Source organism: Anguilla anguilla, chromosome 10, assembly GCF_013347855.1.
Source record: "Anguilla anguilla isolate fAngAng1 chromosome 10, fAngAng1.pri, whole genome shotgun sequence".
NCBI classification, from domain to species: domain Eukaryota; kingdom Metazoa; phylum Chordata; class Actinopteri; order Anguilliformes; family Anguillidae; genus Anguilla; species Anguilla anguilla.
Window position 1 is genome coordinate 8,455,029 of NC_049210.1, and position 25,272 is coordinate 8,480,300.

A 25,272-nucleotide genomic window follows, 5' to 3' on the forward strand; every position below is an offset into this window, starting at 1 on the left:
TAGTACCCTTAGTTCCAGTGAAGGGAATTCTTTGTGGCAACTTTGTGGTAACAGTTTGGGGAAGGCCCTTTTCTATTTCAGCATGACAATGCCCCTGGGCACAAAGCAAGGTCCATATAGAAATGGTTCTGTTGAGAACAGTGTGAAAGAATTTGACTGGCCTGCACAGAGCCCTCCATACAACACCTTTGCGATCAATTGGAAAGCCAACTGAGTCAGGCTTAATGGCCCAATTAGTGCCTGAATGGAAGCAACTATTAATGCCCACAATTTTGGATGAGATGTTGGATGCCAGGTGTCCACATACTTTTGGCCATGTAGTGTATATGAGGATTCCTCAATGGTTTTGAGATGAAATAATAATGACCGATTGATTGATTGATTGATTGACCTCACTTGGCATACAAGAATTAAGCACTGCATTGCTGCTTGATACTGCAACATGCGGGCAGTTTGCCAATCCATTTCACTTGCCACTTTCAATGATTTAGCCAATAGCTCTGAAGAAATGCCACCTGGAGCAAGCTTCGAATAGCGATGTTTAGAGTCGGGGGCAGATGAAGACAAAGACAACTGCCACCATTAGTGTCTCTGTAGGAGTCGAAATGTAATGACAGTCTATGTAGATTTCCATTAGTCCAATTTCAACTTATAACTGCCTGTTTGTCAATGAAATGGTAATTGCTGCCGCCTGGGCATGTTTATCGTAATCTGAACCATAATTGCGTTGGTTCCGTGTAGCTATCATTATATCTCAAGGGCAAGATTTAGATACAGAAATATGATAGAAACATGGCATTGTTCATGTATTTTATTTTCTAGACAAACATCCTTATTCAGAGTACAGTTTGCAGAGTTCTATTAGGTGTTTGTATACAGTACTGAAACATTTCAGGTTCGGTACCTTGCCTGAGGATACAACGGCAGAGCTTCCCCTAGAATTTGAAACTGTGAAGGTTCCCATGTGCTTTTCTATTAACGGTGTATTTATGATTGTAAATACAATCCTAATACCTAGTTAGTGGGGAATTCCCAAAGATACTTCTGTTTTTTTTTTAACTGAGTGAATCAATAAAAAAAAATGAAACATATGGAAGGCATTGTAGAGCACACCTTACCTGATTGGCATTAAAATACAATGGTATGTGTTTTGCATAACAAATCGAGCTCCGTTGTGCTGTGGCCATTTTGGGGAGCCTGCAGAACATCTTAAATTAGCTTAAGAGAAAATCAATCTTCCCTCAGGACAAGGCCCAATCAAGCTGGTGATTTACTTGTGAAAATAAGTGGAAGGCTGTCTGTATGTCAGAGGTCAGTGCGTGTACCTCCTGTGTCCATGGAGGATGTTACACATATGGGACAGGCCAACAACCATTGGGAAATCCAAATTAGGGAGGAAAATGAAAGAGCAAACACTTGGAGCTTTTTTCCCCCCTTTTTTTCCCTTTTGTACACATGGGCACAGCTCCATGTTTTTTAAGTATTCGATCTGGAACTGCGGACTGAATGATGCCATCCCTGTTTCAGGATCTCATTTTAATGCATTATCTCTGATTTCAAATGCACCGATGTGATTGTAACAAAATAGAACATTTTATACATAACATGTATTAGCATGTCAGTTATCTGAGAGATCCTATTGATTGACCATCAATACAAATTACACATATTCAATTGAACTAAAAAAAAATGTAAACATATATAATATAAATTAATTCTCCAAAACTCCAACCCCACCCCTCCCCCTTCTCTAACACACACACACTGAGTGGCCTTGGTAGTCTCCAAGAATTCATTGCTTTATTGAGGCATTATCTGAGAGGCTGGTTGTTGTGACCTGGCTCTCTTACAGAATATTCTGACTTGGCAAAGAACAAAAAAAAGCCACCATACAAATCACACCTGACACTCATGATGGGACATTCAATGAAGCTCATTTTGTGAGGCTGATTATCGATGCCATAAATCAAGTTATTTCATTTCTGCTGATTTTCATATACTGTATACATCCATAATTATTGCTCAGTACTTTCACCGGCACAAGGTCGTTGCTATGTGAATAGTTGCTTAGCAATAACACATAGAATGGTATACTTACTAATTATTGAAACAGTGAAGCATACACAGTCACAGTACAGTGGCTTGTCAGTGGGGTGGTACCCTTAAAGGTATAACCTTCGTGCCATTTACTCTTTTAAATTAATATTCTAATGCACAAATTTGAACCTGTGAGGGGTGCCTTAGAGAAGAAAATTGGGCCCCTACAGTACCCTTTTCTGACTGTGTGTGTACATCTGCACACACATTCACACAGGCACGTTCACATACACACAAGCAACAACATGCAGATCACAGAGATGAGTCTGGACCTGCACTGTTCAGTTGTTCATGGCAGCCAAATTTGTACCACTGAAAGATAAAACAGACCCCCATTCCTAAAATTCCTTCTTATAGTACTGAGCTTTCAGTGTTCAGTACTATTCACTGAGCTGTCGGTGTCCAGTACTGTTCTCTGAGCTTTCAGTGTTCAGTACTATAACAGTTGAAGTTTCTCTGCTCTGCTGTCCTGACTGTGAACACAGGCTCCCCTACTGATGGTTTTAAACTGATTTACCCAAAGAAGGAAAGTATTTTTCATGGTCTTCATTGTCTCACTGGTATCTGGGAGTTAATGCTCCAGATTTCTGCACTAGTGTACAGTTTTAGGTGCATTCTGAGCTTGAGAAGTAGGAGCATTAAACACACACTCCAAATATAACTTACATTTCATACTTACTTATATATAACCTAGTCTTATTTGTGGGCTTGCATTTTACCAGATATCCATTTATCCAGCTGGATATTTATTAATGCAATTCCAGTCACTTGGGCCCAAGCTACCCCCGCACCCAAAGATAAAAAACTTTCACTTTGAGGCCTGTACCCTAACCACTGCAAGTCAATCAATTGACCTTAAAAAACATTCTCAGGTCAGGTCATTGACATGCAGTTTACAGTTGGTGTTCTCTTCTCACACTGAAAAAAAAAAATTTATATTATGGGAGCACACTCCTTACACAGAACAGGAGTGACATCACTATTCACTGTGACAATGACCCCAGAAGAATGATAGAAACTGTGAAATTGGAAATAGAATAAAGGCCAACTGACAAAAACAGACTGGCCACCTGTCGGACCCTTTCCATTGCTGCAGTACCACAAGGATTTTGAACACTGGATAGAACTGATAGTGCCTGAAAATATGATTATCCCACCAGATTATTGAGCCTAGTTAGTTTAATCTGCCACAAGTTTCACATGTAACAACTCTTGTACAGTAAGAATTAGAAGTAACTGATTGGACGTCAACACCTGATTGGTAGTCAGGTTTGAATTATTGTCCTATTCATCCACGGGAACTTTAAAACAGTATGGGCATGTTGCCACCATCAGCATTTTATAACAAGCACCTTACGGGCATGCACAAGGTGTGCGACCGCAGGTCCAGGTCAAACATCAATGAAGGTGTGCCATCATCATTATCAGTCTGATGGCTATCAGCTGACAAGGCACTCCCTGTAATAATCACCGTATGCTAATGCACAGCTCCTCTTTCATTATCTAAGTTTTCTTGAGAAGTTGTGACGTTCAGCCTTCAAATTGCTGTTATTGTTGTCGCTATGTTATTCTCAAGACAGCTGGGAAGAGAGACTCATCTGATCCCATTGTATGAATTCCCCCAAAATTCCCCAGGAGGTCAAGATCTTTCAGCTCCACTGGATATTACGTGCAGTTCCATATGCTCAATAGGTGGTTAAAAGTGTGAACACTGCCAAAGAAAACCACACTCAAGGCCAATGTCAAGGTCCTTGTACAGTAAGTGAGACAAAGGGCAAGATTACCTAGGAACTAATATGAGGAAATAAAACCTGTGCCTGTTTGCTTAAAGACCAGTCTTGAATTTAAAAGTATGCAACATTTCAAACCAAGTGCTTTTCAAAATTATTAGTCTGCATAAAATAAATGATCTTCCTAGGAAATTTGAAATGAATTTCCAACATGAATATGTTCAATGCCCTTTACAGTATTCTGTTAAGTTCAATTCCAACTCCAGCACAACATAACATAATTTTGTATATAGTACATTGTACGGGTAGTCCAGCTGAAAGTCATGTCTTACCTTTATCAGGATATCTTAAACCTCCTTATCGTTAGAAGAAAAAATATGCATATAATTTTTCCATTTCTTTCCGCGGCTGGGATAAAGCCAAGGTGGGGGTGTCCAATCTTATCTGAAAATGGACAGAGACCTGATTCTGCTTATCAAGGTCCTGATTGGAGACTGTAACAAATTAGCTGAAGCAGGGGTCGTAGGGCTCGGCCAAAACAAAAAACTGCACCCACTCCGGCCGTCACTCTCTGCTATACAATTGGGGCATATGCCCTCAAACGGAATTTTGGGTGAAACAGGAGGTGGAATAGGGCAGGTTATAGTACTCTTACTATTTAGAATTAGTGCATAATATTGACACTAGAGGGAGCATCAGGAGCGTAGACCATAGAAGTGAACTAAAAAAAAAGCAAGCAATTTTTTTTTTTTTCTCTCTGAATTGTATTTTTCATTTAATGTATGTATGTATGTACCATTTATTGTAAAACGTCTTTGAGACCATGAAAAGTGCTATATAAAATAAATGTATTATTATTATTATTATTATTATTATTATTATTATTATTATTATTAACTGAGCTGAGCTCTAAGCATCCAATTCCGATATGGTATGAAATGCAAAAAGGCAAGCAGGCAAGTAGTTCTGGGTTTTTGTCAGCGCAGTTATCCAACACATTAATCCTACCTTGTGAAACAGGGCCCTGGAAAGCTGCAAGTTAAACATGCAGACACTGTAACCCGCCAGAACTAGTTTGTCATACATACATAAAATTTTTATTTTTGCTATTTGTGGAAATGTTCTTTGATTTGATTTTTCGTTGGATTCTCAAAGCAAATGTCTAGCTTGCATGATGGGACCCTTGAGAAAAGTGGCTTACATGTGAAACTTCACGTTTTGAGTCCCAAATGAGTTACAGAGAGTACAGTGGAACATAAAGATAAACCAGCTGATTTTACAGCAGATACCTTTCATCAATATTATGCAGAACAGTGTCAGGTAATGTGTTCATGTGTTCTCTTTGGTGGAAAAACTAGCATTTATTATCGTAAATCTAAAAGTAAACATCTGCATGTTTTCTTTATGTTATTTATGGTTTAATTAATGCTTGTCCAGTAAATAGCTTTCCACAACATCGTGGAAAAACGTTTTTATCTTTATTTAAAGAGATCTTTATGCTAACCGCTTCCTGAATGGTACTGCCACGGTGAGATCAGAGCATTCTATGTTACTCAGAGCTGCCCTCTAGTGTTCTAATAAAAAAATTGACTAATGGCAGTGATGTCATGGTTAGAAAAACACCCATGTAGTTCACCTATATTAAGACTGTATTTCCTTTTCCTTTCTCTGTCTTGTATGCCTACATCACCTATACATCTGGTGTAGTATCTTTCAGCAGGTTATTTACTCTTGATTGTAGTAGTATGATGCCCAATATACATGAAATATACAATGTTACACACAGTATAATGTTCTAAATAATCATTTTTGCTGCCATGAGAACAATTTTATGTTACAGAGCTCATATCTTATGGTCAGTCTCCATGTGTATGTTGTTATGATGTATGTTGTTCATTCTGATGATTTGAAGACCTACTCCTATATAAAATAAAACAGTAATTGATTTCTATTGTTTATTGTCTTTCTATTGTTTGCATTTAGCATTTTTTACGCTTATTGTGTTTCGGCTGGCATATCACAATGTCTTTGTTATTCTTCTTTACGTTAATGTATCCTTTACACGACTGCCTGGACACAAGAGGCTACGAGAATGGATGACTGAATGAATGAATAGATAGATAATGCAATTAATCAAAAGAAAAACAAGAGCCAAAGTTGGGGCGACATAGCTCAGAAGGGAAAAGCGGTTGTCTGGCAGTTGGAGGGTTGCCGGTTCGATCCCCGCCCAGGGCGTGTCGAGGTGTCCCTGAGCAAGACACCTAACTCCTAACTGCTCTGGCGAATGAGAGGCATCAATTGTAAAGCGCTTTGGATAAAAGCTCTATATAAATGCAGTCCATTTACCAAAGTTCTAAATCGTTGTAGATAAATAGGAGCGATTCTGTCAATCCTACATTCCAAATTTAATGATGTCACAGTTGAGCTTCTACAGTCATACCAGCGGAGAGCAGTCACAGTTATAGGCCTTTATGACCTCATGGAATTCTGTGCTTTTTTCACCCTTCTGCAGTGCTTCTTGTTCAGTAGTCATGATTTTGCGCACCCTTGTGTGCCTGCTGTGTCTGGTCCTTGCTCTTCCTCTGACCAGCGCCTGTCTGCAGTGTGACCGACAGGTACGGCACTTGCACGAAGACTACTTGCTCGCTTCTTCGTACGCAAATGTGGAGGATCAGATTGAGCTGAAGAAGATCATTGACCACACCTACTTCTTGTACCAAGAGACGAGCAACCGCTTCCATGGCGTCATCGGTGTGTACTCATCCACAACAGCCATCTGCGCGAAAGCTGTTTTTGTATTTCAGTGTATCATGTTTGGAATGGTGACAAAATTGTGATACTCCAATGTCCTGCCAGAATTTATAGCAATTTGGGCTAACAGAATGACAATGTGATACACTTAGTGCAGGCCACCATGGGTCAGATTTTATTGTTGCTGTGAGTGAAAAGCTCTTGTTCTGTCTGCCCTAGATCCCACCACTCTGTACAGGGCCCGAACTGAGTACCAGAGTGAGTTCCACAAGTTCCTGAAGAGACCAAACGCAGGTGAGCTGGAGAATCTGGGTCCAGCAAGTATCCAAGATCATGACTACAATGTTTTAACCGTGATCACTGCGTGTTCCTTTGTGATCTTTGTTTCTCAGTATTAACCAAAAAAAATGTTAGTATTAACTCTTTAGGTGCCGTTTCTAAACGAAATGAACAAAAATGACTTTTGTTTTCGACATTTGTGAATATATGTTTCTTCTCAAATTGTCAGTTGTCTGAGGGACAGTTATGTAACAGGATCAGATGTGACCTGTGTTGATGCTTCTCTGTTGGTCCAGACGACATACTGTTTGAGACCATCCTGATAATGGATAAAGGCAGACAAATCCTGCAGAAACATCTGGAGGTCTTCTCCCAGACAGGTGAGGGGTGTAGCCTAATGGCCAGTTCAGACCGAAGATTCGCGACACGACCAGCTGCAACTGGCGACGCTTTGCGACATTCTAAAACTGGCCGACTGCGATCAGACAACTTCAGCCGGCTGCAGTGGCGAGCACGGGCATCAGACGTTCTGAGACGAGGGGTCACACCACTGCAACTCCTCTCAGCAGCACTCAAAACGATTTTGTTGTGTTGTGGCGAATCTTTGGTCTGAAGTAGGCTTAACAGAACCAGATAACTACAGTATAACTGTCAGTACACACAATATGCCTTAACGGTTGAGAGTTTGTATCAATATTAGTTTAACTAACTGGAGGGAACGATGTGCATGCAATGTGCCAAATAGATTCTTTGTTTCTTGTCACGCAGGTCTTTGCCCAAACAAGTGCGGTAAGAACTTTTTTTTATTGCCCTTCCTCCTCCGGCTCTCTCTTTGCTTTCCCATCGCCCATATGAATACCGCAGTCAGTGCTGGCGACAGTGACACGCGCTTCTCTTAAGTTATGTCATCGCGCATGTGACATCGTGCCTGAGCGTTCTCACAGCGTGACTGATTGTTTCCTGTATTATCCTGTGTGTGTGTGTGTGTTTGTGTGTTTGTGTGTGTGTGGGCACTGCCATTGCGTGTATAGCTCTGGTCTTGACTGCTTTGCTTTCATATGTACAAAATGGTGATAGTCTTGACTTCGTACCAAGGTTGAGGTCAATTGTCAATTCAGGAAATGAACCGAAATTGAATTTGTGAATTGACAAAAGCCCCCGGGCGGTTCCATGCGGGATGTCTCTATTCCCCGAACTGAATTTGCCGCGAGGTCGTTTCCTGAACGGACGGAACTGAAATGAAACTGACCTCCAGCTCTGATTGGTGCCCCGCAGGGCTGTTGCATCAGCGAGTGATGGATTGCAGCACCTGTCGCTATGAGATGCGCACATGTCCGTCTCCCGCCGGCCAGCGTGACTGCGGGGGTGAGGCTTTGCGTGTCACCGCCGTACACGGCTGCGCGTCCGTGGCCTTCGTCTCTCTCTCTCTCTCTCCCTCTCTCTCCCTTTCTCTCCCTCTCTCTCTCCCCCTCTCTCTCTCTCTCTCTCTCTCTCTCTCTCTCTCCCCCTCCCCCTCTCTTTGTCTTCCTCTCTCTCTCTCTCTCCCCCCTCTCTCTCTCTCTCTCTTTGCTCCACCTGTATTTTCTCTTGTTTATCACGAGTCCGCCGCACCGAGTAATCAAGAATACAGCATCCTCTAATCTGAGACCGTAATCAGACATGAAAAAAGCAAAGCCCTTCTCTTGCCTCCTTCTCTCTCCCTGACTATCTCTTTTTCTTTCTTTTTCTCTCTCCCTCCCCTGTCCCTCTATCTTTCTCAGAATACCACTTGGGGGCGGAGGAGGGGGATCAAGTGGTGCTAAACTGTTTCCTGCCCTGGCATATTTTGGTTATGGGGCACAAAGACTACAAGTACTCCCGTGAACCAGGGCTGGTGAGACTTGAACCGTCATGTAAAAATAAAAAACACACCCACACACACACACACACACACACACACACACACACACACACAGTAAAAACATATGCACACACACACACACACACACACACGAACATAGAGTAAAAACATATGTACACACGCAGTATACTCTCCATACAAAAGTATTGATTATACTGTGCGCTACCCTTAGACTTCGTGTCAGAGCAGTGACACTGGGGTGTTGGTGGTGACCCCTGACTCGAGGATCGTGTTGAACCAGCTGCGTCACGATGAGCAGGGTGTGTACCGCTGCCTCCTCCTGGACAATGACGGTACTGTCTTGTCCTGCATGCACTACGTCCTGACAGGTGAGATGTTACAGCAGGAAGCACAGTACCGGCCCACCATTCAGCATTCACTGCTCAGATCAGCCCTTCATCACTACTTTCCCTCACTTCTGCATCTCCTCTCTTTCTTCCTCTTGCTCGCTCTCTTTTCTCAGTCACTCCTTTGCCCCTGACCACTCCCCGACACATCCCCACCCTCCCTACCCTTCCTCCTGGCGAGGACCACACTCCTCCTCCACAGGGGTCTCAGAGCAGTGCCCTTGTTGGAATCGTCGCCGCGGTGACAGCTCTGGGTCTAACGGCCAGCCTGGCCGTTGTAGTGGTCTTTGGGTGAGTGAGGGGAGGACCGTGGGAATAGACGAGGGAAAGAGCCAGTCAGCGTGGCTGTGAGACGGCTGATGACGGGCTACAGCACACAGGGGAAATAGACTCCTAAGCAAACCTCCTACGTGGGAGACTTCTCCCAGGGACGAGACAAGCTGAGCTGACAAAAAAGGCGGAAGCATTAACTCATCAAGAGCGCATGAAAATTTACTAAACAAACAGGGACAAGTGTCAAGGCTGATGTCACAACAGAGATGATGTTTATAGTGGAAAGTTGGTTGGAACTCTGGGTGGGGTGCCTTTTTTTTTTTTTTAAAGCTTGAGTGAGGTACCATGCCTCAGTTACAGCAAATAAGAGGTAGTTTACATAGTTTGTAAAATGAAAGCAATTTAATTTGCTCTGGATACCTGTCTGCCAAGCACATCAAAAAATGTGTGTTAAGAGCAGGGGCATCATAATGGTTACAGGAATTAGACGGATGGAGCGATGAAACAAAGAGTGATGTCATGATGCAGTAAGGAATTAATCATTCCATCATGCGCTGCGATTACTGTATCTCACACATTCTTTCACTTCGCTCACTCACATTCCCGGAAAAGGACCAAAACGATCGCAAGCGTGTTTTTCATGAAACCTACTCGGCCCGGGGCTTTTACAAAAGATGACATCATACGTAAGGAACACATCCGAAGTGAAGTGTTGATGATGGTGATGGTTGTTGATTTTTCGTTTGGTTGGGAGTATTGTGGACACAATTTTCTTCAAAATAAATAATTGTGTGTAACAGCAATTCAGGATGTGACATTTTCGTTTGTTCTGATTCAAATCCTTAAATTATCGTACATAGGCGAGGTGTGAGGGTGATGCTTCCTCATGAAAGAGTGCTGGTTCAGTCATTGCCTCATGATCTAGCGGAGGTGATCCACACAGTGCGTAATGCAGAGGGGGTGAGCCACGTTCTATATCAGGACGCGTATTCACCATCATCACCGTGGTTATTGTGTCCCCCCTCCCCCCCCCACCCACAGCGTGACTCTGAAACGGAGGGGGGAGGAGGCTCGAGGTCGGAGGAGGGGGCAGGAAGTGGAGATGACACGGGTGTCGACGTCGAGCGATTGAATGACAGACGCAAAGAAGAGATGGGGAGATGAATTAGAGTGAAGAAAGGTCAAAAGCAATAAAGTCTCTAAGCACCTTGTATTTATTCCTTCGCTGTACTGTACGCATCATGATCTTGAATGGTACTTGGCACTTGTAAACCAGCACGGAAGAAATTACGTCTATCTGGACAGTCCAAAAGACAGTACAGCTAAATTTACGATTTAAGAGAACAAAGTGTGACCCTTTTTTAGAAAGAGGAACTGAAAGGGCAGGCAGGTGGATGGGTGGACTTGGGGAGTTTGTATCCAGATTGCTGTTGATTTACCAGCAGAGGTTCTCTCTGAAATGATTACTAAATGACAAAAAAAAAATGGCATGGCATCTTTTTTTCCTTTAACTCATTGACTAAGACTCTTTTTTTTTTGAATGGACGGATGTGGGCACAGACATGTGGGACGGGATGAAAGCGGTGAAATGGGTGGATTATGGTGTTTTTTTTCTTCTGGGATTAATATTCCCTGCTGTCCCTCTAATCCAAGATAATCCTCGCTGAGTGGGGACGGGGGGGACGGGGGACGGGGGGGACGGGGGGTGGAGAGAGGAAGGGCCGGATAAGCACCTGGAGGGAGAGAGAGGCGAAGGAAGAGAGCGAGATTAGAAGAGAACACAGATTAATCATTATGTTTTTCTTTTCAAAAAAGAGAGGGAGGATGCACAGCAGTGATGAAAATTTTTATGCTGTTTAATATATACATTCCACTGACATTTACACCAGTTTCAGTTAGAAACAGCAGTTAAGCACTGTACTAGACACACACAATGTATATGCAGTTATTTTACAAACACTAAATTTAATATTTGAACATGCTATGTATGAGTGGCTCTCTGGCAAAATGCATTTGCCTTACTAAATGAGTCTTGAGCTAAGGTTTGAGAACCATTTTCTTAAAGGATTTATCCAGTCTTAGGTGATTTTTGGCAGTAAAATTTTTTTTTTTTTTTTTACGTTATCAATTGTCAAGTGAATGTGGTTTCCATCTGCAAAGAATTTGCATGATGTGAGAATGTTTCACAAAAGCAAGTGGTTTGTCAGCATCCTGTATCAGTGAATCAGTCTCAGGCCCAGCAAAAAAAAAATCTATGCTTCCTTCGTCATTAACACTTAACATTAACTTAACATTAGCATTTAAACATCTGCTGGTCTGGTGACAATGTGTAACAATGAACAATGAGAGCCAAACATTTCAAGAGCTTTATAGCTGAAGTTCTGTAGGAATGTATGATTTAAAACCCCCTGCTTGACCACATAAGTGACGAATGCCCTTGAAGTATTTATTTAGTGGCTACTGACAGACATAGCATTAGCCATTTTGTCTTGCTATGCAGTTTTCCATTTAAAAATAGCCATGGATTTCCTGTTTTTGTTATGTGGCCTGAAGGAGGGCAATGGATTTTTTTTCTGCTTCTGAGGCAGCAATGTTTTTGAAATTGAAAACAAAGATTTTATCATTCCAATTGATTTTATGAACTGGTTTTTCTGGTCTTCTCTGTCGTTTTTGTTTATACATTTTAAGAGACATTTCCATGTCTCTACTGTAAACAAAGGTGTTTCAGTAAATACTATGAGTAATTCCATACATCAGAGAGAGTTAGTAATGTTTGCCTCCATCAGAGATGATGACTGAATGTAAAGATTCCAATCAAACAGTTTACTAAATGCTTTAGTGACGTGAGACTCCACAAGTGCCCAAAGCCTCACACTACCTGTTTTTTACATTTTCCGTGAGCTGTCACATGACTAGCACCATGCTTTGCTTTACTGTTTGCCGTTGTTCTACAAAATCAGTTAGCTGCAGCCTGTGGGTGTGTCTGTGTGTGTGTGAAAGAGGTAGTGAGCATGTCAGCGTTGTGCATGAGAGGTTCCGGTGTGCACCTGTCAGTTTACGCGCGTTTCCTCTTTCATTAGCCCCATGCCAGCTTCAAAGACCGAAAAACAGCTACATCCTGTCACCCAACCCTCAGCCTACGTTCACCCCCTACACACACACAGGCACAGCTAATGAAATTGCTGCAAAGACTACTTAGTCTTTCCCAAATGAAACGTTAATTCACCAGTGGAACTGACTGAAACTGCTGTCCACATAAGTAATGTTTAGGTTAGCCAGGACTTTAAAAAAACAGTGATAGGTAGGAATCTGGGAAGGAGGGAACCAGTGTGGTTCTGAAAGTTACTGAGTGAGTCAGTTCAGACTAAGGAATGAGGTTTGGAAGGGCAAGAAGCCAGTCAGGGATTTTTTATATATATATATATTTTTTTTTTCATATTCTTTGATGAGCTCAGGTTCCAGAAGTGGAGGAGTGTGAGGGGGACAGAGGGAGGAGGGAAGTGGAGTGGGAGGGACTGACAAGAGTGGGAGAGGAGAGCGTAAAGTTGAGGGAGAGGCAGTTCTGGGGAAAGGAAGTTGTGAGGGGGAGGCTGGTGACATTTTGCTGAGATGAGCTGAAATTAATTAAAGGAAGTATGGGGGCAGAGAGAAAGGAGGGAGTGGGCATAGGTAAGAGAGCGGTGTTTTGAAGTCTGGACTGAATTTTGGGGTAGAGTATACAAATGTTGTGCTGAAAAATATTAGTGTGTTGCAGGTAGGAGTGCGATTTCTCACAGTAACAATGGTTTCATTGGCAGAAATAATAAAGAATGTTATTTCCACTTGCTGAAGTCCAGCCAAAGAGCTGAAATGATCCTTTTCTGCCACAGATTATGGAAAATAGTTTCTGAATTCATGGTTCCGTCCATAATGCATACAAATGTTTCCCAAGGTATTTCAATGGTAATTCCAAAAATGTTGAAAACGTGTTCAGTCTAGTTGCCTGAAAAGTCAGTTGTTTTTTTCATACGTTTGTGCTTTCAGATTCTCTGCAACACATGAATGGAACAAGTTGCAAAAGGATATTCAGCTCTCCATGCTGGTTTCTCTGGGGCAATTTAGAACCCTTATCAAAGAAGTTTGATCCTTCTCTTGTACATGATTTAATTGAATAGCTTGTGTTCTGATAAACGGTTTTATAGTGTATTTATGGAATCGTTCTATTGTGTATTGATGGAATTGTTTATTATTTTAATGGATCTTCTTGATGCTATAATCGGGGCTCCCTTGTGAAAGAGACCCTGGTCTCAATGGGATTTTCCTGTATAAATAAAGGTTATTAGTCAATCAATCAATCAATCAATCAACCAAAACTTGACAGCCAACATCACATTTTCATATGAATAAGCATTTTTAAGACAGGGATGAAGAGGCCAGCCTAGTTATGCACACGGTCAGTCAGATAAACCCAATAATGGTAATGACACCCAAACATCCAGAGCCTGGCACCAGGTGAAAGCTGTTTTAAGATCCGTTTTATTTTGATTGTGTCACGGAACAGCTTTGCGTCAGTCTCTAACAGGCATCCGCGTGGGTCCCTTAATAGTTACTGCCTGAGTTTTTCAACCTCGCCCACGCCCACGCACTGTTGCATTCCAGTAGACTGTTTTTTCTTTTCTTCTGCAATATGAAATACTAATTTGTTGCCATCGTGCAAAATAAATGGAACATTAGCACTGATTATAAAATGTTCCTATTTGGCACAGCCATTTCAAGGTAAGATTCACTGAGCTCTGATTAATTAAATGAGAGGGAGAGACTGAGAGAGAGAGAGAGAGAGAGAGAGAGAGAGAGAGAGCGAGAGAGAGAGAGAGAGAACAAAAACTGGGACGAAATAGATTTTCTTTATTTGTGATTATGGTCTCAGATTAAAGGACGTTTTTCAGGATTATAATAAATAATACACCTTCATGCACTGGTATTGATATTTTGTTATGATTTATAGAAGTTTTTATAATGTAGGCTCTGGTTATACACCCCATACTTCAACCGTGAATGTTGTTTTCTAAAAGACAGGACAGTCGTGCTTTCAGCATGTATACCAAGATTCAATTTTTAATTTACACAAACTTTTAGACTACACTCTGATCAGGAAATGACTTCACTGGGGTTCCGGAGATGGAATCACATGATTCAATTATATCATACCCCTTAGTCACACATTCACTCACTGTACAGTGAAAGGATTCGGACCCTGTTGTCTCACTGAAGTTGATCGTTGACAAGGTCCCCTGAACTATCAATTTCTTTGTGTAAGTTTGGCAATGACATCTAAATACTTCAGGGGAAAGTATTTTTAAAGAGAGGACAAAGAGGAAGAGATGTGGGAGGAAGACGGGAAAAAGAGTAGTGATTACAGTAATGTAAATTATGCAAACCCAAGGAGCAATGTTCAAAAGTAATGTAAACACAGAGAGTATCACAGGGGCCAAAACATACAGGAATGAATCGGTTGTGATTCACTGGCAGCCCCGTTTGAAAGAAAAAAAGTTTTCAGGGATAAACCCACACTCAGATAATTTCAGCGTAATTGAGGTCGGGTTTTTTACGTGAAAAAACATTGCCAATTTACCCGCGGATAACGTCATAACAATACAAACACGGGGTAACCCCCGAGTACCACGTGCGAGTGGGAAAATTGGTGCGCTAGCGTCACAAGCCATATTAGGCACACCCGGCGTAGGCAGACCTCTATACATGGTAGTTCCGTCAGTGACGTTTATTCCTTTTGCGGAAAACCAGGCGGGGGCTCCTGTAAGTCATCGGCAGTAGAAAAGCCCGTGCTCCGCCCATCTTCATCACTCTACAGCTGTTAACAATAACTGAGAACTCAAAACAGACATTGACAAGGCAAGCAGTTTCAAAATATCAGAAAATAACTTTGAATAGCTTTTCAAAACTATAATGTACAATAGTCAATGACGAGAGACATTACGTTTTTCTAAATCTTTTTTATCAAGTTACTTTCAAACAAAAATATGCTCAAGGCTGCATTCAGAAACTAAAAAAAAAAAAAAAAACAGGGATTCACATTTAAGTATTAAGTTTGTTCGTTGTTGTCATAGTTTCAGTATGGGGATGAGTGACTTGTTCGAGATTGCCGGTGGTGAGTTGGCTCAGATTCTGCGGACTCTGCCGGAGCACTTCGCAGCTGGTGGCTCTCTCGTTTTGGACTGCAGGCCGTTCCTTGCGTATTCTCGATCACACATCTGTGGCTCCCGAAATGTGAACTGGAACTCCATGATTCGCCGTCGGTCGAAAACCTCGGTGGTTAGTTTGGAGTGGCTGGTGCCGGACAAGACACTTCTGGGTCGTCTGCGCAGCGGCGAGTTCTCGCCGGTAATTGTGCTGGATGAGGACAGTCGCTCTGTTGCTGACCTGAAAAGCGAGAGTCTTGCCAGCATGCTGCTTACTGCCCTACATGCCGAAGTTGAGCCGGGAACCACGCAGATCTGCTTCTTACAAGGTACCCTTTTTATGTGTGTTTTGAGAAAGACATGTGTAGGCTATTGAAACAACAAAATTAAAATGATAAAATATATATTCTGCTGGGTCTATATATAGAATAATAAATAAAAGAGAGGAAAGTGAATTTAAAAAAAATGGTTAACTTAATTTTACACACACATTTTATAGCTACACGGCCACAATAACTACATATTTCAAGCCCCTGTATAGCAAAGTATTCGGCTTCAAAGCATTTAGGCCTATATTTTCACTCTTCCAAAAATATTTTTACAATTTGTATAATTCTTTCCACAATTAACATAATATTTTGGCGGTTATATGCCTAATTGATGTTTATTACAACACAAAATAATCAGTAATCGTTTTACGAATGTTTTTATGGCATCATCCAATGAATTAAAGACCAAACAGGGCTGATATAGAAGTCCTTATTAGAAACCGTGATGATACATGATTTCAGAAATGTTTATAGGCCTTGGTATTTGTACAAGTATTGCAATGTATGCATTATCCTGCAAACCATGTTATTTGCCGAAATAATATCTGCCAAATTGTGTTGAAGGGTTTCAGAGATTTAATATAGGATAAATCTATTGAGATCTTACTGAAATTGTTGAGCCTTGGTGTTGCCTTTCGAAAGTATAACGTATTTTATTTAACTTTCAGGTGGATTCGACGGCTTCTTCGCTTTGTATCCAGATCTGTGCGTCAACGCCCCGCCAGTGAATGGAAATCAAAGCGCCTTCCGGGACTCTGAATCGGGCATGTCAGGGAGAAATACTCCCCTCTATGATCAGGTGAGTTAAGACTTGGAAAATTGATGTAAAAATATGATAATAAATAAGAAAGTGCAAATAAAAATATCTATATTTAAATCTTGCTCTATGCTATACCGAGGTCTATTTAAAAAAATAAAATAAAATTACAATTAATTTACAATAGCATACCCTAAACGTGAAATGGGACATAGTGTGCGAATTATTCTGCACATGAGAAGAATACTTTAAACATCAAACAGCACACGCAGAAGTAATCGACGATGGATATTATTGACCAATTAAAACTCTCAAAGTGTTTTGATGATATGGGTATTTTCACTTGTGTCTTAACGTGTCATTGTTTTGATTATCAGGGCGGTCCGGTAGAAATCCTACCCTTCCTGTTTCTGGGCAGCGCTCATCACTCGTCCAGGCGGGAGACTCTCGCAAATTGCGGCATCACCGCTGTGCTCAACGTGTCTTCGTCCTGTCCCAACCTTTTTGAGGACGAGTTTAACTACAAGACCCTACGTGTGGAAGACAGCCTCGCGACAGACATCCGCGCACGATTCCCCGAGGCAATCGACTTTATTGGTAAGCTTACTCTGCCACTGTGTTCTTCAAAGCTCTTGGAACTTGTCATGATAGCATGATAAATGCTTGATCGCACCAGAGCAAAACAAATATAATCTATAACGATTCAGTAGTCGAGTCAAACGTGTCAGGGTCTGCATACTTTCTTGTCGAGGTAATTGGTAAATACAAGCTAACCCTTGCTTCCTTCTCTTCATACAGACTCAGTGAAGGGGTGCGGTGGGCGTGTACTGGTGCATTGCCAGGCTGGCATCTCGCGCTCTGCCACGATCTGCCTGGCATACCTGATCCACTCGCGCCGCGTGCGCCTGGACGAGGCCTTCGACTTTGTGAAGCAGCGACGCCGTGTCATTTCGCCAAATCTGGCCTTCATGGGCCAACTGCTGCAGTTTGAGACCGACGTGCTGTGTCACTGAAGCTGCGTTTCCAAACAATCCGCACGGAGTAGAACGAGTTTCACTAGTTCACACGAAACACAATAAGGGTCGAGAAACTTCCAAACCGAGAAATTGGAATATTTAGCCTGAAAAGCAAACGTGGAGACGCTGTACGCCACGATTGTGCATTGCAAACTCCAGGACCATTTTATTTTTATTCCTGGCTCAACGCTGCCACAGTTGACACTAACTATGTGAGCAAATTATGGAGCACCGTTTAGTACGTCATTTGTACGGCACGTTACCGGTGTGACCCAGATGAAAGCGTGAATGACTGTCTGAAACCATTTCTGATTAATTCACACTCCTTTATAAACCATTGCTATTTGCCTTTGGGATGGTTTCACAAACCAGTGTAGGTTATGATCAGTATCATGCAGAGCCATATCTTATGCAATGGCTTAGAACTGAAAGCTCCTCTTATGCCTCTTAGGTATTAGTTATATTTTGCACTAGTGATGGGAAAAAGGCCTATCCCAATTTTTTGTTTGTTTGTTTGTAGATTTTTTTTTACTGTTTTAAACATATAAATATATATTGTTTAATGACTGTGAATATGTTGAAATTGTATTCAGCACTGCACTTTTCTATTTTGAAATGTAAAAAGTTAATTGATTTGTATTACTTTCATACAGATTAAATTATTTCTAATTTATGGAAACACGTATGTCTATTTGTTTTCAGTTTCTACTTTGATAATAATCTCTCTGGAAAAGATTCTTTAATTCTTTTAAGGATTAAACAATCAACCAAAAGACCAATTCTCAAACATTTTTCTTACTTTGATTAAGGGAGTACTTTCCCAGTTTTTGATAACGTACAAGGGTAAACTAATGAAAAAATGTAATTAGATTTATGTTTGCATTACATTACACTAAGAAGGGAAAAGAATGCTCGTTTTTTAATTTAATGTTTTTTTTTTTGGATGGTATATCATATGACCTTCATTTCAAAATTAAAACATTTGCTTCTTCTGTCGTATCACTGGTGACAGGTATACTTTCCAGTTAAATTTGATTTTCTCTTTTACGACCGTAACAATTTTAAGACTGGGAAAATCTCAAAGGCTACAACCAGATAAGAATCTAATAACATTTAATGGACAGTTTAACAAACAAGCTTTTAATTAATGGGCTTTATTGAGCAGTTAATTACATACTGAACTGAATTTTTCATTCACAGTTAATTATCTGTTACATGGCCTCTATAGAAGGTAATACATTATTGGAAGTGTGTTTAGCAAAGAAAGCTACAGCTAGAGGCAGTGCTTCTCTGTAGGTTGCTGATTTTGGGCCTGGAAGAATCCGCCATTAACAGCTAATTAATTGCATTTAAGACAACTCTCCACGTTTAACATCACTCTACATGTTTGAACATCACTCATCACTGTGAAGTGCTTTGAGTCCCCAGCTGGTGAGGAAAGTGCTATACAAATGTAAAGAATTAAGTTATTGTGTGTCTTAAGGTTTTAAATATTTCAAACAATGATTTGATCCATTTTTGATATGCAGTGAATTCCCAGGATCAGAACTGAGGGACACTGGGCTGATGGTTACTTTTATACACTACAATATACACTATATGACCAAATGTATCCAACCGCCCCGTAGAGTAAGGGCTGTTTTTCATGATTTGGGCTAGGCCCCTTAGTTCTAGTGAAGACTAATCTTAATGCTACAACATACAATCACATTGTAGATGATTCTGTGCTTCCCCAATAGTTTGGGGAAGCCTCTTTCCTGTTTCAGCATGACAATGCCCCCGGGAACACAGCAAGGTCCATATAAAAATGGTTTTGTTGAGAATGGTGTGGAAGAATTTGATTTAACAGAGCCCTGACCTCAATCCCATCCAACACCTTTGGGATTAATTGGAAAGCCAACTGCAAACCGGGCATAATCGCCCAATCAGTGCCCAGCCTCACAAATGCTCTTCTGGTTGAATGGAAGTAAATCCCTGCAGCAATGTTCCAATTTCTAGTATAAAGCCTTCTTATAAGAGTGCAAGTTGTTATAGCAGCAAAGAGTGGACTAACTTCTTATTAATGCCCATAATTTTTGATGAGATGTTGGATGTTCTACATTTGTCAGGGAAGCCCTACTCTTATAGTCATATAGTGCTACCTTATCCCAAATTGCAGTCCATCTACAATTTTACAGGAAACACTGCAGATTCACTGTTGTCTTTATCATCTGGATGTGCCAATAGTTGACAAAACTCATTCATATCACATTGGTATAAATATTTCAGATTTGGGCACAATCTGTTCTAATATGATACTCATGAGCAGAGATGACTGTTATAAGTCAACATAGCTTGGCCTCAAGGTCTTATTTTATTACTGTCATTAAAGGGCACAGAACAGATTATGCATATTTTCATGTCTGAATAATATGCTTGTGCACAAAGAATGTACTTTGTCCTCCTCACTTACAATATGAACCAGCACATCACCATGATTTAATGTAGATGATAGCTATCTTCCCACTTGTCTGTATTTATGAAGTGTTTAACATCTGAAAGTGTGGGTTAACTACCTGTATTTTCCACAGGGTTGCCATGCATCTTGAAGGTACAGAGCCTCCCAGAGAGATTACAATAATTTCAGAACAGAATCTAATGCAGGTCATTTGTGCCAGAGATTTATGACATCAAGTATTGTGTGTATATATATAAGAGCATGATCAAAAGGAAACACAGGCACAATTTCACTTTGATATACATCTAGTATATCCTCGTCCAGATCACAGAGCCACTGTCATTACTATGGGTGGCGTATACTTTAAATTGGTCCTGTCCATCAGCTAAATGTGACTCGACAGGAAAAAAATCTTTCTTCATTCATTTTTTTTTTTGAAAACTACATAAGTAAAACGGATGCTACTTTCATTGTATTTAATATCTCTCTCTCCATGATTAAGACAAACATTTAAAAGTAACCAACCAAACAAGCAAGTTGCCCTTTTGAACCCTGCAAGTAATGGATTAACGTTGCAAAGTGGGCTCAAAAAAATAAATGAATCATTAAAGGATACTTTTTCCCCAAAATGCAGGGCAAGTATATTTTACAGAACAATGCTGATACAAACCTTTAACCATAAGTGAATATGACTATATGATATTAAATCTGACTTCAAATATATTTTTATTTGATTTGATCATCAGGCATTTCAGATGTGGTTTTATTCAAATGTTTTTCTTTACATGTATCTCAAATGTCCACAAGATGGCAGCGTTTGAATATTATTAATCTGAGGTAGTTGACATTCGTTTGATAGTTGAGGGCTCTTCGGATTGAGCAAGGCCATGTTCATTGTACCTCCTACCACCTCCCATTCTAACACATTTACTTTCCCTTAAACTCAGGGCCTCCCAACCCCTCACCCGTTATGTGACCTCACTGCTCACTCTTTTTTGTGTCAAACCAACGTTGACCGTGCTCGATTGGGGCCCTACTGATAGATATGCCGTCTGCAGGATGAGAAATTCCCAGTACTGAGTTACTGCGGTGATTAAATGTCCTGTGGCACGGGGAATCGGGGCTTTCCCCTCGTCCTGGCTGAATTCCCACAATGCCTCTTCCATCTAATCACGCCAAAGCTAATAGGCTAAATGCATCCCTCCCCCTTTACCTCATCTGATGTGATCATCCTGGCACTAATCGCTGCCATACAAGCCCCCTGTGGGTGATGAAAACGGTGGCTGGTACGATGTATGATTCTCAGAGAAGACGAAAGGCACTAGGCTGCATTAGTGCAGACCATTTAGACTCGCCTGAAATACACGAAGGTGGCGGTAAGAGACACAAAGTAGCGAATCCCCTGACGCTCACAGTTTATGACCAGGACTGTTAACCCTAGTTGGACATCGGTATCATTATGCCATTTCTCTGTCTGCCGTTTTGATTTATCGAGGTGTGCTCAGCAAAAACTTTCGCCGCAAATCAAACGCCTTCAGGGACGCTGTTGTCGAGCAGCCGCGTGCCAAGATGGGCTGTGGAGAAACGCCGGTAATGAGAGGAGCAGCCGCGTCATGAAAAGCTGAGCCCTTTCGGCTCCCGGCTTTTAACGTCCTGCCATTTGTTATCATCTCGCCCACTGGCAAGAGACACTTGGGTGTGTCAGCAAGACCTCGCCATTCCGCTGTGAGGTGTGTTAGCGCACTCTGAGGGACGCTAGTTTTCTTGGAGGTAGTGTTTTCGTAAACACGGCAGCAGCAGCGTCCACACGCAGGCACGTGCATATACAGCCCGAAGGAGTAGTTGGGGGTATTGTGTTTCTTGTTAGATACTTCACTTGAGAGATCCTGACAAGTGTCAGTGAATGATTAATTGCTATGTTTTGAATCCACCGAACCCCCAGTGAGGATAGTCTTTATGAAGACAGACGGTGTTATTAATATAGAGGATTAATCTCCTCTCTGTCACGTTCAAAAGAGCACCAGTATATATAGAGTTCCTTATCAGTATTTATTACCTTTGGGTTCCTACAAGTCCCCCTGGGGTGGATTGTACAGAAGCACTTGCTATCCATTAACAAACAGCCAGCGTGTGCACCTGTTCTGTTGTTCTCCCTCTTCTTATCTGTAGAGGAGATTTAAATTATTTTTTTTTTTCTTCTACATATCATGTGTCTCACTCTTACCCCTTATTTGTTCTTTTCCTTGGCGGTTTTAAGTGGCTTTTTACATTGTAGTCCCTGGAGGGTTGCTGCCAAGGTTGCAGAAGAGAGGTGTTTCTTTGTGTTTGTAAAAGTAATTTTGAGTATACTCAAGAGTGAATGTGAGATGTGGCTATCTCATGGACTGTGAATAGATTAGGAAATAATTAGAATTAGTCTATAGTGTCAGTAATGGTTGCCACTGCAAGTCTTTATTACTTACAGTGAATAATTTGTCTGGAAAATAAAAATGACCCATGGACAATGATCGCCACTGATTTGAAATAATGCATAGCAATACATCATATTTGTTCATCAAGGTTGACATAGCATTGGTAATGACACCTGCAAAAATGCCAATGATTGAAATTGGCACAAGATTTTTTTTAAGACCCCGATTTAGCTTTGTACCACAAAAGTATCACATTAGAATGAAATCTGCATTGCATGAAAACAAAATTCCAATTGAACAAACCATTTTGGTTACAAAACAAAGAAGAGAGGAGATATCGAACTGAGATTAAATTGTTTACAGAGAGATCCATAGTCTGGGGACCCCACAGGATTATGAGACTGGCGCAGCTAGTCAGGCTCATCTGTAACGCTGGCTGCACGCTAAAGAGGGGAGCGATCGGAACTAAAGATTGCGGGCAGGAACAGATGGATGAAGCAGTCTTTGCCAGTGAACACTGATCTCAGGTGGTGTGAGAGAAGAAAGAAGGAGGAGAAGACAAACCGAATTTGCGGGAGCAGTGCGATCATGTGGTAAGTCTCAGGGTTGGGGTGTGTGTATGTGTGTGTGTGTGTGTGGGGTGGGGGGGGCGGGGTAGGGGGTGGTGTTATCAGGTTTAGTGGTGGCAAAACAGGGCAAAAAGTAATGGACAGGGAAATAAAAACACAAATGAATCACTTATAATGTATGTCAACCGCAAAGGAAAACAAAGACGAAACATGTAACTTGTGTTGCCTATGACACCCATATTTAATTGTTAATGCAAGAGCATGTGTTGTGCACCATTGGTACATGACATACCTAACATATACCACAGTGTTCTCAGGGGCATTGATGTGTTCATATAAGGTGTTCAGACTGCTGTATACTCCGTCAGTACCTGGAATCACCAGATAAGCCATGCACACAGTAGGCAGCTACACACAGTTCTGCATGTGCTGTAGTTATAGTTACTATACTTATGGAGCACTTGTGTGCTCACCTTTGTGTCTTGTACTGTAAAGAAATAATGTGCTTGTAATTTATCAAAAGCTGTTTGGAAAGCTATACCACGGGAGCTGTTCTAAGGGTTTGATTGAAGAAACTTACTTGGTTTATTTACCATAAAAAACATAAATGAGTATGTTTTTTTCACATATTGCAATAAATAATTTAGAATAAATGTAGAATGTTGACTGACTTTTAAACTGTACAAATAGAATAATATAAATTTTTATTTTGAACCCACCCCCGCCAAAAAAAAAAAAAATAATAATAAAAATAACAGTAATAATTCTATAGCTACTGTTTAAACAAAGGTTATAAATGACCTTTCATAATATAATTTAATACTGGTGGCTTGATTTACTGTTAAGAACATGTAGGAAATTGTTAGTAAAGCAGATATTTTTAGGGAACACTTAGTTCACAATAGAATGAAATTCACATTTTAAATCCTGCATTTAATCCTGAAATCTAGATGTACTGTACCTGCATCAGGTGAGAGAAGAGATAGGGGTATGTAGAAGAATACATTTTTTCTCTTTCTTTCTCTCTCTCTCTCTCTCTTGCTCTCTCTTTCACAGACATGCACGCATGTGTCCACACACACACACACACACAGTCAAGTCTTAATGTGATAAAAATGCAAATGCAGGACAATCTACAGAAGCTAGTGGAATAGTGTTGACATTGTGACATTGCTTTATTCACACCCACTGAAGAACAAAGTGTCCATTTTAATTTTATATGAAAGTGATTGGGCGTAAGAAACTCACAGGTTTTCGTGACTTGAGAAAAACTGCTGAAAATAACCAGCGGGTTCACGGAATAATTTGAATAATTCATAATTATGTTATGATGCTATCACATTTCTTGTCTGTTACATATGAATAAATTCTTTGCAATTCAGCAAGTTGGTTAAACAAGACCAGGTCAAAACCTAGTATATGGCTGGACCTCTCCGGCCGACCCGTGGTGTAACTTCATCACTCAGTCACGCGGTCACTCAGTCATAGACATTCGCGTTTGTAGGGCTGGCTCCGCTGTTGCGGTCCAGGCAAAAAAAAGGCAGATTGTGTCTTTATATTTGTCATAATGATTTATACAACATCTGGTATGGTGCATATGGTGTTATTTTACCAAAAATAAAACTGTCCACAAGGTGGCAGGATTTTTGTGCAGCGATGCGTTCTCTACCGCTTTTCTGAGAAGATGACTGTGCAGTGTGTGTGCATTGTACAGCATCTGTGTTAAAAGAATTAGAAATTTAGAAAAATGTGTCACATGATTACTTGTGAATTAGCATAATTTTAATTTGGCGGCAGTGGTTCTCAAGACTTGCAGGATACTGAAAATACTGAAATTACATAAACACTGTTTATAGAAACCTTATGTGCTGTAAATGAAAGTTTATACAGCTGCGCCTGCAGTAAAAGTGTTGCGGCCTTTTAGCAATTTTGGATGAGCATCATAAACAGTGCTAGGCGAGAACTGTTTATCTAGATGGATATTTGCATGTAGTTTGCATGTCTACGCACCTGCCTTGGCCAAACATACACAGGAAGTGGTGCTCCTGATCTTCAACCATTTGCCTGCTCAGGTCCTATCTGAGAGATGGCATAGAAGATAGACAGAACTGCAGCATGGCAGAATACCTGTAAATCCAAAAGGAAAGGTTTGAAGCCCACAGGCACCGCTTCCAGCACATGTTTGACTAAGGGAGGTGTG

At 41.0% G+C, this 25,272-nt stretch overlaps 2 protein-coding genes across 2 annotated transcripts; both read left to right on the top strand.

Moving 5' to 3' along the window:
• Positions 1–6,358: 6,358 nt before the first annotated feature.
• On the top strand, positions 6,359–10,509 carry LOC118206503 (izumo sperm-egg fusion protein 1). Its single transcript, XM_035379289.1, has 9 exons — positions 6,359–6,578; positions 6,798–6,872; positions 7,154–7,237; positions 7,626–7,646; positions 8,133–8,222; positions 8,618–8,730; positions 8,930–9,086; positions 9,221–9,395; positions 10,419–10,509. The coding sequence occupies exons 1-9, from the start codon at positions 6,359–6,361 to the stop codon at positions 10,507–10,509; spliced, it is 1,026 nt and encodes a 341-aa protein (XP_035235180.1).
• Positions 10,510–15,208: 4,699 nt separating this feature from the next.
• dusp2 (dual specificity phosphatase 2) lies at positions 15,209–18,125 on the top strand. The gene is made up of 4 exons (XM_035435946.1): positions 15,209–15,882; positions 16,551–16,681; positions 17,017–17,236; positions 17,438–18,125. The coding sequence occupies exons 1-4, from the start codon at positions 15,489–15,491 to the stop codon at positions 17,650–17,652; spliced, it is 960 nt and encodes a 319-aa protein (XP_035291837.1). The 5' UTR covers positions 15,209–15,488; the 3' UTR covers positions 17,653–18,125.
• Positions 18,126–25,272: the final 7,147 nt, after the last annotated feature.

Bases quoted from the DNA above. Each gene is read 5' to 3' on its own strand.
- LOC118206503 (XM_035379289.1), top strand. From the start codon at position 6,359: ATGATTTTGCGCACCCTTGTGTGCCTGCTGTGTCTGGTCCTTGCTCTT. The intron at 7,238-7,625 runs GTGAGGGGTGTA...CTTGTCACGCAG, and splicing joins GGAGGTCTTCTCCCAGACAG to GTCTTTGCCCAAACAAGTGC. The intron at 9,087-9,220 runs GTGAGATGTTAC...CTCTTTTCTCAG, and splicing joins CATGCACTACGTCCTGACAG to TCACTCCTTTGCCCCTGACC.
- dusp2 (XM_035435946.1), top strand. From the start codon at position 15,489: ATGGGGATGAGTGACTTGTTCGAGATTGCCGGTGGTGAGTTGGCTCAG. The intron at 16,682-17,016 runs GTGAGTTAAGAC...TTTGATTATCAG, and splicing joins ATACTCCCCTCTATGATCAG to GGCGGTCCGGTAGAAATCCT. The intron at 17,237-17,437 runs GTAAGCTTACTC...CTCTTCATACAG, and splicing joins CGAGGCAATCGACTTTATTG to ACTCAGTGAAGGGGTGCGGT.